The sequence below is a fragment of the Ammospiza caudacuta genome, chromosome 4, assembly GCF_027887145.1.
Source record: "Ammospiza caudacuta isolate bAmmCau1 chromosome 4, bAmmCau1.pri, whole genome shotgun sequence".
In the NCBI taxonomy this organism is placed as follows: domain Eukaryota; kingdom Metazoa; phylum Chordata; class Aves; order Passeriformes; family Passerellidae; genus Ammospiza; species Ammospiza caudacuta.
Genome location: NC_080596.1, coordinates 71230049 through 71246716, shown reverse-complemented (window position 1 = coordinate 71246716; position 16668 = coordinate 71230049). Strand labels below are relative to the sequence as shown.

General features: G+C 49.3%; 1 protein-coding gene across 1 annotated transcript in view; it reads right to left on the bottom strand.

Annotated features, from left to right (window-relative positions):
- The window catches only part of SFXN5 (sideroflexin 5), a 104560-nt gene that overhangs the window by 80493 nt on the left and 7399 nt on the right, over positions 1 to 16668 (bottom strand). The window contains exons 2-3 of the mRNA XM_058803622.1: positions 14562 to 14630; positions 6164 to 6241 (exon numbers count right to left, since the gene is read on the bottom strand). Of these exons, the coding sequence (XP_058659605.1) occupies positions 6164 to 6241; positions 14562 to 14630 (147 nt within the window). The remainder of the gene's footprint in view (positions 1 to 6163; positions 6242 to 14561; positions 14631 to 16668) is intronic.

The following is a 16668-nucleotide window of genomic DNA, read 5'->3' as shown; positions in this document are numbered from 1 at the left end:
CCATCAAACATTTCTGGATCCACCACCCAAATCCACCTCCCCAAGGCCATCAGGGGCTTTCTTCCCCAAACACCTTCTCTAATCCTCCTCAAATATTTAACCCCAACAACCAAGAGAGCAGAAAACCACCCCAAATTGGTGCAATTCCCAAAGATAAGTTTTCATTTCAAGAAAAATTCAGAAATCCTAAGAGCCTGCTGGAGAGGGGGATTGATGACAGTGTGGGGTATTCCCACTGCACAGAATATTTGGGGCTGGGGGCATTTTAACAAACACTCAGCTGCATATTTAAAAAAAAAAAAAACAAGCCTGGCTTTTAAATATTTCAATAAAAACTCAAGGAAATAAGCTCAGCTGAAGAAATGGAGTGTGTTTTCTTGCTGCCCTGAATAAATACTGATCAAGCAGCTCTTCCTCCTCTGATTTGCTGACCACATAATTGATACAGCCAGGCTGAAAATCCTGTTTTTAAAACATCTTTCTAACGCAGGAACAAACCCCAGAGCCCCCCTCAGTGAGGAGCTCTCAGCAGTGCAGCAGCTATCGACAGGTGAGGGATCAATTCTTCATTTTGGCTAATGAGGCCCCAGAAATGGCTTTTTCCCACCTTGGGTTAATGGGCACTTTGCTGGGCAGTGAAATCCAGTCCAGGAGGAAGCTCAGGAGCCTCTGGAAGGGTGGGGAGGCTCGGAAGGGGCAGAGCTGCAGGGCTGGCACTGCTGCTGCCCAGTGCTGCAGCATTTCTGCTGCAAACCACCCCAGAGACGGTCCTGGGGACGTGCTGCAAGCACAATCACAGCTCCTGAGAGGGATTTTTATATCTTTAGATAGCCCATGGCTGCGGCACTGCAGCTCATTTGGAAAAAGCTGCCTGGGGAACGCGGCGGAGCGGGGCTGGCTCCACCAGAACCCTGTCAGGAGCTGCGTGTGGAGGAGCTGCTTGCTGTGACATAGCTCTAGGCTCTGTGTTTGCCGCTCCTCGTGTGCTGAAACCATCTCAGCAGGCGCCAGGGGCTGTGCTGAGCTGCTGGAGGCTGCAGCTCCTCCAACTCGCCGTGGATTCCTCAATGAGAGGGATTCGAGCTCTGTCAGGCGCGGCTGCTGCGGCGCGGAGCCTCAGACAGAGCTTGGTGAGAGCTCTGTCAAAACAACTCGTCTGCCTGGGCTCAGAGCTGCCTTCTCAGGGGGGGACTGCTCCTGCTGGGGGGATCGACGCTCCAAAACTCTGCCCTGAGCTGCTTCTGTGTCAGAACCCAGGGCATCCATCCCTGTGCCTGCCCTGGGCTCTCAGAACCCAGCACATCCATCCCTGGGCTCTCAGAACCCAGCACATCCATCCCTGGGCTCTCAGAACCCAGCACATCCATCCCTGTGCCTGCCCTGGGCCCTCAGAACCCAGCACATCGATCCCTGGGCTCTCAGAACCCAGCACATCCATCCCTGTGCCTGCCCTGGGCTCTCAGAACCTCTGCTGCCCACAGTGACTCTGAGACACACAAAAGTCTCTTTTCCCAGCTTGGCAGTCAAATAAGAAGTCAGAATTCTTCTGTTCTTGTTCTCAGGGTTATTTATTATTTCTTATCTATAACATTCTTTCTCCAACCTGCTGTAGGTCTGTCCCTTCTCCTTCCCATCCCTTCTCCTAGCCAGTCCCTCCTTCCTTCCCATGCTTTCTTCTTCCCAACCCTTCTCCTCCTCAGTCAATCCCTCCACCTTCCCAATCCTTTCTCCTTCCCAGGTCAGACAGAGGCACACTGGCCACCCTCGAGGCAGTGTTATCTTTTTATACTAAAAACTACATTATTTACCATTATTTACCATTACATTATTTACCATAACATTATCTACCATTATCTACCATTGCATTATTTACCATAACATTATTTACCATTATTTACCATAATATTATTTTACATTCTTTACCATTGCATTACTTACCATAACATTATTTACCATTATTTACCATTGCATTATTTACCATTACATTATTTACCATTATTTACCATTGCATTATTTACCATTACATGATTGACCATAATATTATTTACCATTATTTACCATTACATTATTTACCATAACTTCCCAATACCTATCACCCATGTTAGACACTGAGTTTCTACCTCAAACCAAGCCAAAAGTGCCAACATCACCCAGAAGATGGAGATAGGAAGAAGGAGAAAGAAGGAGGACAGGGCACACCCAAATTCCTCCATCTTGGGACCTCAATCCCCCAAAATCTATTTTTCACCCCATTACAAACTGTTATTCTACTTAAACTCTCTTGACTTGTAATTCTTCATATAAAGGTGGTAATTGGCTCCATGGGTCAAGATCAAAGGCACAGGGGTCCTGGGCTCTGTGCCAGGGTCTCTGAGCCCCCTGCCAGCGGCTGGAGCCATCCAGGGCAGCCAGAGGAATGTCCTGGGTTCCAGAGGAATTTCCTGAGTTTCAGAGGAATATCCTGGATTCCAACACTGGAGGACTCCAGACCCTGGCAGGGGGCTCAGAGACCTTGGCACGGAGTCACAGCCACCTGTGCCTTGGATTTTAGCCCATGGAAACAATTCCCAACTTTGCGTGAGGAGTTACAAACCACAAAGGTTTGAGTAGAATCATGGTGAATTTGTCACAGGGTGAAAAAGCAGATTTTTGGGGTTTTTAGAATGGGGGTTCAAGTGGCAAGATGGAGGAATCTGGGTGTGTTCTGTCCTTCTTCTTCTTGGCCTCCATCTTCTGCTGTGATGTTGACACTTTTGGGTTGGTTTAGAGTAGAGCCAGACTGTCTAATATAGGTGATGGGCATTGAAAAATTATTGTAAATAAAGTATTTTGGTATATAAAGCTAACACTGCCCTGAGGGTGTCAGTGTGCCCCAACCCGACCTGCTGGACAGATCTCAGCAGGACAGACAGACAATGAAATAGATAACAGCAAATAAACAACCCTGAAAATGAGATTCCTCGACTTCTTCTTCAGTCTTGGGGCTGGGAAAAAGAGACTTTCCAACACCTCAGGGTCATCTCCACCCCAGAGACCCCATCAGTTCTGAGCCCCTGAGGTGAGTGTGGCTCTCCCTCAGCCTGCTCAGACATTCCTTGGTGTGTCACATCCAGTCCAAGGGCTCTGAGGGGCACAGGTGAGCCCTGTGCTGCTCCACTCTCACAATTAAAGGGCAAAAACTCCACTGTGTGGATCAGCACAAGGTGGGGGAAAATCCTCTGCCATTATATTTTCTCTCTTCAGTCTTCTGTTGCGTCTTGGATTTCCTTCCCCTCCCTCACCTGGATTCCCTCCCAGCCTGTTCAGCCTCTCCCCCAGTGGAATTCTGAATGAACCCTGGGAAGAGCCTGGCTTTGTCACTCTGCAAAATGTGGGTCAAAAGTCTGCAAAGTGGTTTGTCACAGAGAGGGCTGTGTGTCATTTGTCACAGAGAGTGGCTGTGTGTCATCTGCCTCGGGCAGATGGGGCTGAGTCACTGCTGCTGCCTCACTCCTGCTCCCAAACAATCCCTCCTTCCCATCCCTTCTTCTTCCCAACCCCTTCTGCTTCTCACTCTCTTCTTCCCAGTCCCCTTTTCCCAGTCCCTTCTCCTTCCCATCCCTTCCTCCTTCCCAGTCCCTTCTCCTTCCCATCCTTTCTTCTTCCCAACCCTTCTCCCCCTCAGTCCATCCCTCTACCTTCCCAACCCCTTTCTCCTTCCCAGTCTCTTCTCCTCCCCAACCCCTTCTCCTTCCCAAACCCTCCTTCCCATCCCTTCTCCTTCTCAATCAATCCCTCCACCTTCCCAATCCCTCCACCTTCCCAATCCCTCCCTCCTTCCCAACCCTTTCTCCTCCCCAGCCTCTTCTCCTCCCCAGTCCCTTCTCCTTCCCATCCTTTCTCCTCCTCAGCCCCTTCTCCTTCCCAGTCCCTTCTTTCCAATCCCTCCTTCCTTCCCAACCCCTTGTCCTTCCAAATCCCTTCCCTCCAGTCCCTTCTCCTTCCCATCCCTTCCTCCTTCTCAATTCCTTCTCTTCCCCAATCAATCACTTCAACCTCTCCATCCCTTCTCCTTCCCAACCTCTTTTACTTCCCAATCCCTCCACCTTCCCACTCCCTTCTCCCCAACCCTTTCTTTTTCCCAATTCCTCCTCCCTCCCTCCACCTTCCCAATCCCTCCCTCCTCCCCAACTCCTTCTCCTCCCCAGTCAATCCCTCCTCCTTTCCATCCTTCCTCCTTCCCAACCCCTTCTCCTCCCCAATCCCTTCTCCTCCCCAGTCAATCCCTTCTCCTCCCCATCAGGTGCTGCCTGGAAGAGCACAGTGACACCAGGAGAGCCCCAGCCACTGCCTTGTGACAATTTCCCATTGATTTTCTGTGGGAGCTGTTCCTGTTCCCCAGCACAGCACCTTCCACACCAGCTGCCCCTTCTGAAGTGAGCAGGAGTTTGAATTTCCTTCATTTTCCTCCTGTTATTTGTCTCTGATGAGAAGAAATTATAGTTGTGAATGGGAAAAAAGGTAAAAGAAGATTTCTGACCTACAGGGTGTGGGGGAAAAGCTCCCAACCCAGCACTTCTATCCCTGTTTATTGGGGGAATGCATTCCCTCAGGCAGCCCTGACATTAATTCACCTTTACGGGACATGAAATCACACAGAGCTGGGTCCTTTTGTGCTGGATGCACAAACTGAGCCATGAAAAGCCCCTGGGTTGGTGCCATGGTCAAGACAGGACTCCCAGACCCAGTGGAGTCTGTGCTCTCCATCTCCTGGCAGGGATCAGCAGAGAGAGCACACCCTGTGCCAATCCCAGCTTTGGCAGCAGCCTGGAACAACCTGGGCAAAATCTCCGTATTATGGGTAAAAACTCCATATTCCAGGAAAAGCCTCCATATTCTGGGCAAAACCTCCATATTTCAGGCAAAACCCTCCACATTCTGGGCAAAACCTCCATATTCCAAGTAAAAACCTCCATATTATGGGTAAAAACGTCCATATTCTGGGTAAAAACTCCATATTCTAGGTAAGAACATCCATATTCTGTGCAAAATCTCCATATTTCAGGCAAAAACTTCCATATTATGGGTAAAAACTCCATATTCTGGGCAAAAACTTCATATTCCAGGTAAAAATCTCCATATTATGGGTAAAAACCTCCATATTCTGGGCAAAAAACTTCATATTTCAGGCAAAAACCTCTATATTAGGGGTAAAAACCTCCATATTCTGGGCAAAAACTCCATATTCTGGGAAAAAAAAAAACATGGACAGGAATGGGGAAGAGTTTGAGGTAACATGGACAGGAATGGGAAAGAGTTTCAGGTAACACCCACAAAAGAATTGAAGTTTTTTGTTTCACGACACTTGGAGGTAAAATACTCCAAGAGCAGTTTGATTCCTCTAAAATCCTCATCCCTGCTTCCACAAGTTGCAGAGGAATATGGGGAAAAGCCCAGAAAATGGGACTGATGTGGTCCTGGAGAGATCACCCAGCCCATCCCTACGTCCCAAAAATCATCTTTTCCTCAGGAACCCCATCCCTGAGCATTCCACACCCTCCTGCTCCCATCCCTGGGGCAGGAACGTCCCCACTGCTCCTGGAGGAGCCCAGATGAGCTTGGGATCTGGGCAGAAATGGAAATTATTGCACAGCAATAGCCCAGACAAGGCTGGGATCTGGGCAGAAATGGAAATTATTGTACAGGAACAACCAAGATGAGGTTGGGATTGGGGTACAAATGGAAATTATTGTGTAGGAACAGTCCAGACCAGGTTGGGATCAGGGCAGAAATAGAAATTATTGTACAGGAAAAGAGCAGGGGCTGATGCAGCCCAGATAAGGTTGGAATATGGGCAGAAATAGAAATTATTGTACAGCAACAGCCCAGATGAGTTTGGGATTGGGACAGAAATGGAAATTATTGTGCAGGAACAGCCCAGACAAGGTTGGGATCTGGGGACAAATTGAAATTATTTTACAGGAACAGGGCAGGGGTTGAGCCACACAGTTGCTGCTACAGAACTCACAGGAGTGACAAAAAGCTTTCATCCAGCTAAAAAATGACATTTTTTTCCCTTTAATAGTGTGAGCAGTTGGTGTTTGCCCCCAGAAACACCAGAAATGCCCCTGAGCAGAGCCCTCCCCAGGGAAGAAGCAGAAATGGAAGGGTTTTCCCCTCTGACCTGTTTGTTGGTGACTCCTGGGGGCAGAGTGCCGTGTTTGTAATCCTCCAGCAGCTGCACTGCCTCCTTCAGCCGGCTCTGCAAGGGAAATAAACCAGAATAAAGGGGGGAACCCAGGAAATCACATCAGGGAACCTTGGGGGGGAAAGAGATCTTCACCTGCATGGCCAGGGACACCTCCCACTGGACCAGGGGGCTAAAAATATAATATAATATAATATAATATAATATAATATAATATAATATAATATAATATAATATAATATAATATAATATAATATAATATAATATAATATAATATAATATAACATAACATAATATTATACTATATTATATTATATTACATCATATGATATTACATCACATGATATTACATCACATTACATTACATCATATTACATTACATTATATTACATTACATCATATCATATCATATATTACATCACATTATATTACTTTATCTATTAGATATATTGCATTATATTAACTACAATTTATTTTACATTATATTAACTACCACTTATATTTATAAATATAACTACATATAAATAGCAAATGATATATTATATAATATATAAACATATAATTAATAAGATCATAATATAATAAGATTATAATATAATATAATATAACTATATCATTAGTAATATATTATTATATACTACATTATGCATCATTATATACTATATACTATTTATACTAGTATTATATAATATATTATATAACATATATATTATTACATACTATATACTATATTATATATCATATAATACTATATCATTATATACTATATTATATTCTCTATTCCATATATTGCATTATATTATCCATTATTTACATTACATTAACTACTATTTCTATTTATAAATATAACCACATATAATGCTGCATAATTAAATATATATATCATTATATATTATATAATTGTGCTCATTACAGGGACGTGGCTTTGTCCCTGCAGTCCCCTCCCCTCTCGCAGAGCAGCTCTGAATGGAGAGCTGCAGCAAGGCATGAATGGGGCTGCTGCTATTTTTTCCCCTTCTCTTGAGGAAATCTCAGTAGTTACTATAACAACCCTGGCCAGATCCCATCTTGTTTAGAATGGTAACAAACAGCAAACAAAAAAGCTCAGGCTGGCTTTTAAAAACCTCAGTCTCCACAAATTCCCTCTCCCAGCTCCACGGGGACAGAGGGGAACTGTGGGAAACAGATTTGTAAAAAATGTTCAAACTTAACACAAAGTTTACACAGCATGTATCTGCATGCAAACTTGAAGAGAAGAAATACTAACTTAAAAATATATAGAATAAGGCAGACATGGTTGAGAGAAAAAACATATATATCTGTATGCAAAATTTAAGAGAGGAAATACTAACTTTAAAATATATGGAATAAGAGACATTGTTGAGAGAAAAAACATAGATCTGTATGCAAACTTTAAGAGAAGAAATACTAATTAAAAAGTATATAGAATAAGACAGACATTGTTGAAAGAAAAAACAATATATATCTGTATGCAAACTTGAAGAGAAGAAATACTAACTTTAAAATACTAGGGAATAGGACAGGCATTGTTGAGAGAAAAACAGAACTAGAAATAAGCTTCAAAAGATGGCTTTACAAATAAGACTAAATACTTTAAAAAAACAGAACTGTGAAAAATATATTGTAATATGTCCAACAGGGACTTTTGCAGAGAAAGGAGTGAGGAAAGTATATAATATGTATAAAAATATATACTATTATAGAGTATCTATAATAATATATACTATTGTAGAGAAAGAAAGGAGAAAGTCCTGAGGGGGACAAAAGGGTGGCACAGAAAGTGAACAAAATGTTAAACTGAGCTCAGGAGATCCTTTCACACAGCCCTGGCTGCTTTCACCAAACACCCCCAAATTCAGGGAAGATTCAGGGTTGCCTCCTATTCCTTCTGGAACAGTCAGGCAGATTTTTAAACCAGAACCTGCAAAAATCCAGGTGTTTTGGAGCAAACTTTGCCACATCACCAGCTCCAAGCGCCAGCAGCTCCAGCTCCTCTCCCTGCTCCCTGCAGCTCCATCCATGGCTGCTGATATCAACATTTCATTTCACCACAGCTCCATCCATGGCTGCTGATATCAACATTCCACCCAGCTCCATCCATGGCTGCTGATATCAACATTCCACCCAGCTCCATCCATGGCTGCTGATATCAACATTCCACCCAGCTCCATCCATGGCTGCTGATATCAACATTCCACCCAGCTCCATCCATTTCTGCTGATATCAATATTTCATTTCACCACAGCTCCATCCATGGCTGCTGATATCAACATTCCACCCAGCTCCATCCATGGCTGCTGATATCAATATTTCATTTCACCACAGCTCCATCCATGGCTGCTGATATCAACATTTCCCTTCGCCACAGCTCCATCCATGGCTGCTGATATCAACATTTCACCACAGCTCCATCCATGGCTGCTGATATCAACATTTCACCACAGCTCCTCCTCAGCAGCAGCCCCAGCTCCCTGCAAGGTTGTGCCCCTGTTTCCATGTTTATTGGTGTTTGCCTTCTCTGCTGCTGCCTGTGGGATGAAGTGTCACTCGAGATTTTACAGCATCCCTGATTAAAAACAAACCCACAACCACGTTTTTGGAGGGTTTGTGGTTTTTTTTTTTTTTTTTTTTTTGGGGGGGGTTTTTTAGGTTTTTTTTTTTTCCCCTGGAGTGTCTGATTCCTTGCAGAGCCCCTTTCCTCAGAGGGAAAATCCTCGAGCACTTCTAGTGGTGGCTGCTGGGGTCTGAGCTCTCACCGAGGGGTGCCAGACAGACCATCTGCAGCAGGATGTGCTCAGAGCTCAGCCCTGCCAGCAGCAGCAGCTCCTGCAGCCCTGGGGACAGGGACAGCACGGGCAGGGCAGCACAGCTGGGAACAGCTGGGAACAGCTGGGAACAGCTGGGACAGGGACAGCACAGCTGGGAACAGCTAGGAACAGCTGGGACAGGGACAGCACGGGCAGGGCAGGGCAGCACAGCTGGGAACAGCTGGGACAGGGATAGCACAGCTGGGAACAGCTAGGAACAGCTGGGACAGGGACAGCACGGGCAGGGCAGCACAGCTGGGAACAGCTGGGATGGGCTCCAGCTTGGGGAGGCGGACAGAGAATGGGACTGGGGATTGGACTGGGATTGCAGCTGGGATGGGACAGGGAATAGGATTCCAGCTCTGGAAGGGGCAGGGAAAACACCAGGGCTCAGATTCCAGCTTTGAAAGGAGCAGGGAATGGGGCAGGGCTCAGATTCCAGATGGGGAAGGAGAAAGGAATGGGCCAGGGAATGGGCCAGGGAATGGGATTCCAACTGGGATGGGCCACGGAATGGGCCAGGGCTGGGATTGCAGCTGGGATGTGCCAGGGAATGGGGCAGGGCTGGGATTTCAGATGGAAATGGGGCAGGGCTGGTCCCTCAGCCTGGGGGGGGCTGTGCATGTACCACCCCAGCTGGGATGAGCCCCCATCCCTGGGATCTCTGCTGGGTTTGGATCCAGCCCCTGCCAAGGGGCTCCTGGGCACAGACTGGAGTCAGCAGGGCCAGGACAGCACCTGCAGGGACCTTGTGTAGAACAGAGCATGGAGCAAGCCCTGCCAGCTGCTGCACCCAACCCAGCCCCTGAGCAGTGGGAGGGACAGAACCCCAGAACTGCTCAGGTTGGAATTCTGAGACCATTCCAACCACCCCCAGCACTGCCAGGGCCATCACTGCAGGGCAGCGCCAGCAGCCTCAGAGCCCAGGTGTGACACACAGGGCACAGCAGGGCAGTGCCAGCAGCCTGAGAGCCCAGGTGTGACACACAGGGCACAGCAGGGCAGTGCCAGCAGCCTGAGAGCCCAGGTGTGACACACAGGGCACAGCAGGGCAGTGCCAGCAGCACCACCCTCCTGCCACAGCCCCTGCAGGGCCAGGCCTGCACCAGGTTCTGGGGACACCAGAGATGAACTGGGCTCAGGGGACAGCTTGGTGTCACCCCTGGGACTGTCACTCTGGGATTGTCACTCTGGAACTGTCACCCTGGTATTGTCACTCTGGGACTGTCACCCTGGGCTCAGGGGACAGCCTGGCATCACCCTGGGCTCACACTGGGACTGTCACCCTGGGATTGTCACTCTGGGACTGTCACCCTGGGATTGTCACACTGGGCTCAAGAGACAGTCTGGTGTCACCCCTGGGATTGTCACCCCTGGCTCACGCTGAAACTATCACCCTGGGATTGTCACCCCGGGCTTGTCACCCTGGGACTGTTGTCACCCTGAGATTGTCACTGTGGCCTTTTGGGCAGGATCTCTGTGTGCCCTGAGCTCTGGGGTCCCACCTCCAGCCCAGCCATGGCTCAGGGCATGTGCTCCAATCCAAGGGGGGATGTGCCCCAAAACAAGGGGGGATGTGCCCCAAAACAAGAGGGGACGTGCCCCAACCCAAGGGCCCCGTGGCCACCACCAGCAGCTGCACAGCTCTGGCTGGGGGATGCACTGGGGTGGATGCAGCTGTAGTTGGGGGGATGCAGCTCTGGGGATGCAGCTCTGGGGATGCATTGGGGGGATGGATGCAGCTGTGGAGGTGCAGCTGTGCAGGTGCAGCTGTGGCCCAGCCCAGTTTGGGCTCTGTCCCTGGGCTCCCCAGGATGACACAGACACACAGACACCAGACTTGACTCCAGCTGGCCCCATTGTATTGGATCCACAGTGACAGACAAGAGGAGCCAGAAACTTTTTGTTCGAGTGGAGCCAGCAGCTGTGACACTGAATAAACACAGACAGGCAATCTGCTGAGTAAGAAGGTATGGTTCATATAAATAACATACATCTAATCCTGCTTCCATCTCAGCCCCAAATATGGCAATGCAAGATGCTCTGCAGCTCCAGGCTCCGAACAATGAGACACAGCAAAGGCAGCAAGAGGCAGCCCCTGGAGCTCTCCTGGGTTCTGATTTCACTGGGAATTACTGCGAGCCCTCCCTCCTTCCCAGAGTGCTCATGGCATTGGGGTGAGTCCCCTGATCAGAGTATCTGCTTCCCTATGGACCTTCCCCATTACACAGTAATTAAATTATTACTGCAGTCATTTGGCCCCCACACTTCCCCATCCAGGCCCTGCACTGGGACCTTCCTCGTTACACAGCAATTAAATTATTACTGCAATTATTTCAATTTTATGTGGCCCTTCCACATCCCCATCCAGGCCCTGAACTGGGACCTTCCTCATTACAGAGCAATTAAAAGAATTACTGCAACCATTTGGCCCCCACTCATCCCCATCCAGGCCCTGCACTGGAACCTCCCTCATACACAGCAATTAAATTATTACTGCCATCATTTGTCCCTCCCATGTCCCCAGGCCAGGCCCTGCACCCTGAGGGGCACCTTGGGGACAGCACTGGTGACTCTGCAGGACACAGGGTCCCTCTGAGGGCAGCAGTTTGCAGATGTGCAGCTGCCAGGGGATGGGTCCAATGGAGAGGCACTGGGGGGGTCAAGAGAGCCACCAAAGGGTGAAAGAGAGCCACCAAAGGTGAATGAGAGCCACCAAGGGTGAAGGAGAGCCACCAAAGGTGAATGAGAGCCACCAAAGGGTGAAAGAGAGCCACCAAAGGGTGAAAGACAGCCACCAAAGGTGAAAGAGAGCCACCAAAGGTGAAGGAGAGGCACCAAAGGTGAAGGAGAGGCACCAAAGGGGAATGAGAGCCACCAAAGGGGAATGAGAGATACCAAAGGGGAATGAGAGATACCAAAGGTCCTCCCCAGAGGGGCTGCAGCTCTGCCACCACACTGCCATCTCTGTCACCCTACTGCCAGCACTGCCAATACTGCCACCACTGCCACCTCACTGGCACCACTGCCACCCCACTGCCACCCCTGCCACCTCTGTCACTTCACTGCCACCTCACTGCCAGCACAGCCACCACACTGCCAGCTCTGCCACCTCTGCCACCACAGCCACCTCACTGCCACCACTGTCACCCCACTGTCACTACTGCCACCATGGCCACCACTGTCACCCCACAGCCACCACTGCCACCTCACTGCCACCATATCCAGTACTGCCACCACTGCCAGCTCATTGCCACCACTGCCACCTCACTGCCACCACTGCCACCTCACCGCCACCCCATTGCCAGTACACCGCCACTGCCTGCACCGCCACTACTGCCACCTCACTGCCACCCCAGTGCCAGCACTGCCACCTCACTGCCACCCCAGCCAGGGCCGTGCTGCAGCCCCTGTGCCCCCACCTGTGCCCGCTGCCACAGGGTGAGTGTCCCCAGCAGATAAAAGCCCAGCCCCAGCAGGAGCCAGGGCCATCCCCCCAGGATCCCTCCTCAGGGACCTCTGGAGCACAAGGAAGTTCCTAGTTGTGCTCAGAATCTGCTTTATAGAGAAATAAATGAGCAGGGAGGAGTGGCACTGGTGATCCTCAGCACCCCTCACCCCTCCATCCCCCGCCACAGGATGCCACCATGGAACACACAGCCACCAAAAAAAAAAAGGATTAAAATAAAGATGTAAAAAATTCAAAATAAAAATATTTACAATAAAATAAAAATATTTTTAAAATATTTTTAAAATTGAGTATCACCCCATTTCCCAGCATTTTCCATGGGGTCCACCTCCACTCCCATCAGACACTGATTTATCTCCTCTTTTCCCCCTCCAAGGCAAGCAGGGATTTGTTTGTTCCCTGAGCCCTGGGAGATGCAGCCAGGAGCTCCCTGCCCAGCCTGGGCTCAGCAAACTCCTCCTGCCTTTCATTCACCCCCTCAGCTAACAAAGGAAAGCAAAAAAACCTCAGAGTTCTTCATCTGCACACACCAATAATTGTAACACCAGAGCAGAGTGAGCAAAAAGCAGATTTTGTGCCTGAGGAGTCACCCACGTCCTGCCAAGAGGCTTCTCCAGGGAAAGGGAATTTCTGGGGCCATCAGGATGTTCAGGTTTCCTGAGGCATCCCTTCCATGGAATTCACACCCCAGAGGAAATGTCAGAGGGCATTTCCCTCCCTGCAGTACCCCCTGGCCATTCCTGAAGCTCAGCCCAGCCCCAGAGATGGACACCAGCCCTCCCTGCTCTGCAGGGATTCACTCTGGCACCCAAAACTGCTCAGTTTGCACCTAGGATAAAACTGGGCCACTCAGGCTTGGTTCTTTTTATTCCTTTTTACTTCACCTTCCTGAAGGAACCTCCCCAAAATGGAGTTACAGCAGCTGATCCCTCTGAACCCACATCCCAAAAATCTGGGAAGGCTTTTTTGAACAGGTGACCAGGGGAAGGCCAGGTATCACCCAAGGGGTTCAGAGCAGGAGCTGAGCTCAGCCCAAACTCCTCTGCATCCCAGCAGAGCCCCCAGCAGGAAAATCCCCCAGGAGCAGCAGAAATTTAGCCTTAAAAAGTGCTGGGAATGGAATGGAGCCCCTAGGAGGGGCTGAGGGAGCTGGGAAGGAGCTGCAGAATTCCTGAGGGAGATGGAAAGGAGCTGCAGAATCCCTGAGGGAGCTGGGAAGGAGCTGCAGAATTCCTGAGGGAGCTGGGAAGGGGCTGCAGAATCCCTGAGGGAGCTGGGAAGGGGCTGCAGATTTCCTGAGGGAGCTGGGCAGGGGCTCAGCCTGGAGCAAAGGAGGCTCAGGGGGCCCTTGTGGCTCTGCACAGCTCCTGCCAGGAGGGCACAGCCGGGGAACAGGGACAGGAGGTTCAGGGTGGACATTGGGAAAAAGATACAATAAAAAGGAAAAAGCAGCTGCCCTTCACTGAAATGCCAAAGTTTCCTGGCCAAAGGCCAGAGCTCCAGAGCAGGAGCAGAACTGTTCCTTCCCCAGGGCTCCCCTTCACCCTCAGCCATTGTCTGGTGGAAGCACAGAGCTGAGGTAAAGCTGGGCAACACCAGATGGAAATGAAGGGGCAGGATCCCCAAAACCTGCTACAAACAGGGAAAGAAGTGAGGAAAAACCACAGCCCAAAGGTCTGGGGTGCAGCCCCTGCAGAGCTGCACCACAACTTCACTCCCCCATGGAATTCATAATTCCTCTCTCATCCCCCCACCTGCATTTCTGCCATGAAAACCTGCAGGGATTTTCTTCCTGAGAGGACAAAATCAGAGGCAGTTTTGCCAAAAGCCAGCTCGGGTGGCAGAGGGAGCTGGGGGTGAGGATTCCCTGGTGCCAGGCAGGTTTCTGTTCCATATTTACCAGCAGGTTTCTGTTCCAGATTCACCAGCTCTCACTCCTTGGGGCAATCAATCACCTGAGGGACACAAACCCACTGCAAACACGGGCTCAGCACTTCTGCTGCTCACAGAGGGGATTGGGTTTCACCTCCAGCTGTCTGACACCCAGCCCTGTCCCAAAGAGGAGTGCAGACTTTACCTCAGTCACAAACAGAGTGCGGGGGTCGATGATGTCCAGGAAGTGCCTGAATCTGCCATAGAATGAACTCTGCAAAACAAGACACAAAAAACAATATTCACATTCAGTGAGAAATTGCCTTTCAGGGTTTATTTCCTTTGCAGAATGAAGCATCAGCTGAAAATAAATAATACAGCAGGTTTTTTGCTGGTGGTTTGGGATAGGAAACCCAAAGCACTCCAGGATTCCCTGGATCCCTCCCTTTGCTCCCAGCAAAAGCCTCCTCAGGCTCTTCCCAGCTTTTCCATCCCCACACAGGCACAGCCAACCTGGATTATTCCAAAGTGCCACCAAGAACCAGCCCAGGCTGCTCAGAGCTGCACCCTGGGCACCTCCAGAGCCAAGAAAAGTCTGCAAGGAGGGGAGAGGATCTGAGAAACAGCAGGGGAAGGTCATGGACAGCTCCAGGGGAAAGGAGAAAACATGACTCAGTATTTAGACAGTGAAATTAAAAATATCGGTGGGGTTTTTACCAACTCCAAGCACCAGGCCATGAAATATTGAGCCCTTGGGACACATGAACATCATCACTCCTACCCCAGCTGGATTCCAGGATCCTGGGGCAGGAGAATTCCTGAGAATGCTCAGGGCAGCCCAGTGGCCTTTCCTCATCACCCAGAGTCCCTGGGGACGTGGATCATGGCCAGGGACCCCAGGAGCTCTGGGAATTCTCCATCCTCACATGGCCCAGCTCCTACTGGGTTATAAATATGGGCATGGAGTGGGGATGGAGCAGTGGGAATGGTGTTTAATCACACCAGAATGTGGTGCTGCTGTTTCCCTGCTCCTCCAGGATCCCCCCCTGATTCCTGCAGGGATCCCCCCCTGATTCCTCCAGGAACCCCCCTGATTCCTGCAGGGATCCCCCCCTGATTCCTCCAGGAACCCCCCTGATTCCTGCAGGGATCCCCCCATTGATTCCTCCAGGAATCCCCCCCTGATTCCTGCAGGGATCTCCCCCTGATTCCTGCAGGGATCCCCCTGCCAGGGCCCTGTCCATGGAACTGCTGATCCCCACTGCAGCCTGACCCCACTCCAGCATTCCTCCACATTCTGCACCCAAAAAATTAAAAAAGAACCTTCCAATGGAACAGAACAGCTCCACACAAGTCCAGGAAAAAAGCACAGCGGTTTTTAATTAGCATGGATCTAATTAATGCTAATTCTGGTATTTCTGAGTGGATTTGAGTTTGACATTTTGCTGCCTCCCTTTTATTTTGGGTGTGGGATCCCTGCAGATGGCAGAGCCCTCCCAACACGTGCCAAGGGTGGGTGGGGAGTGAGCAATCCCTGAGTCAGGAATTGAGCAACCCCAGAGCAGCAGCCACAGCCCCTGCCCATCCCACAGAGCCCAGGGCAGCTGGGATGCTGCTGAACTAACAGCTGGACTTGCTGCTAGCATCCTGGAATTACTGCTAAACACCTGGAATTACTGTTAACCAGCTGGAATTATTGCTAAACACCTGGAATTACTGCTGAACTAGCAGCTGGAATTATTGCAAACATCCTGGAATTATTGCTAACCAGCTGGGATTGCTGCTAAACTAACACCTGGAATTATTGCTAACAACCTAGAATTATTACTAAACACCTGGAATTACTGCTAAACTAACACCTGGAATTATTGCTAACAACCTAGAATTATTACTAAACACCTGGAATTACTGCTGAACTAACAGCTGGAATTATTGCTAACATCCTGGAATTATTGCTAACCAGCTGGAATTGCTGTTAACCAGCTGGGATTGCTGCTAAACTAACAGCTGGAATTATTGTTTAAAAACCTGGAATTGCTGCTAACCAGCTGGAATTGCTGCTAAACAAACACCTGGAATTATTGCTAAATACTTGGGATTACTGCTAACCTGCTGGAATTGCTGCTAACCAGCTGGGACTGCTGCTAAACTAACACCTGGAATTATTGCTAACCAGCTGGAATTGCTGCTAACCATCTGGAATTACTGTTAAACACCTGGAATTATTGCTAACCTGTTGGATTTACTGCTAACCAGCTGGGACTGCTGCTAAACAAACACCTAGAATTACTGCTAACAACCTGGAATTACTG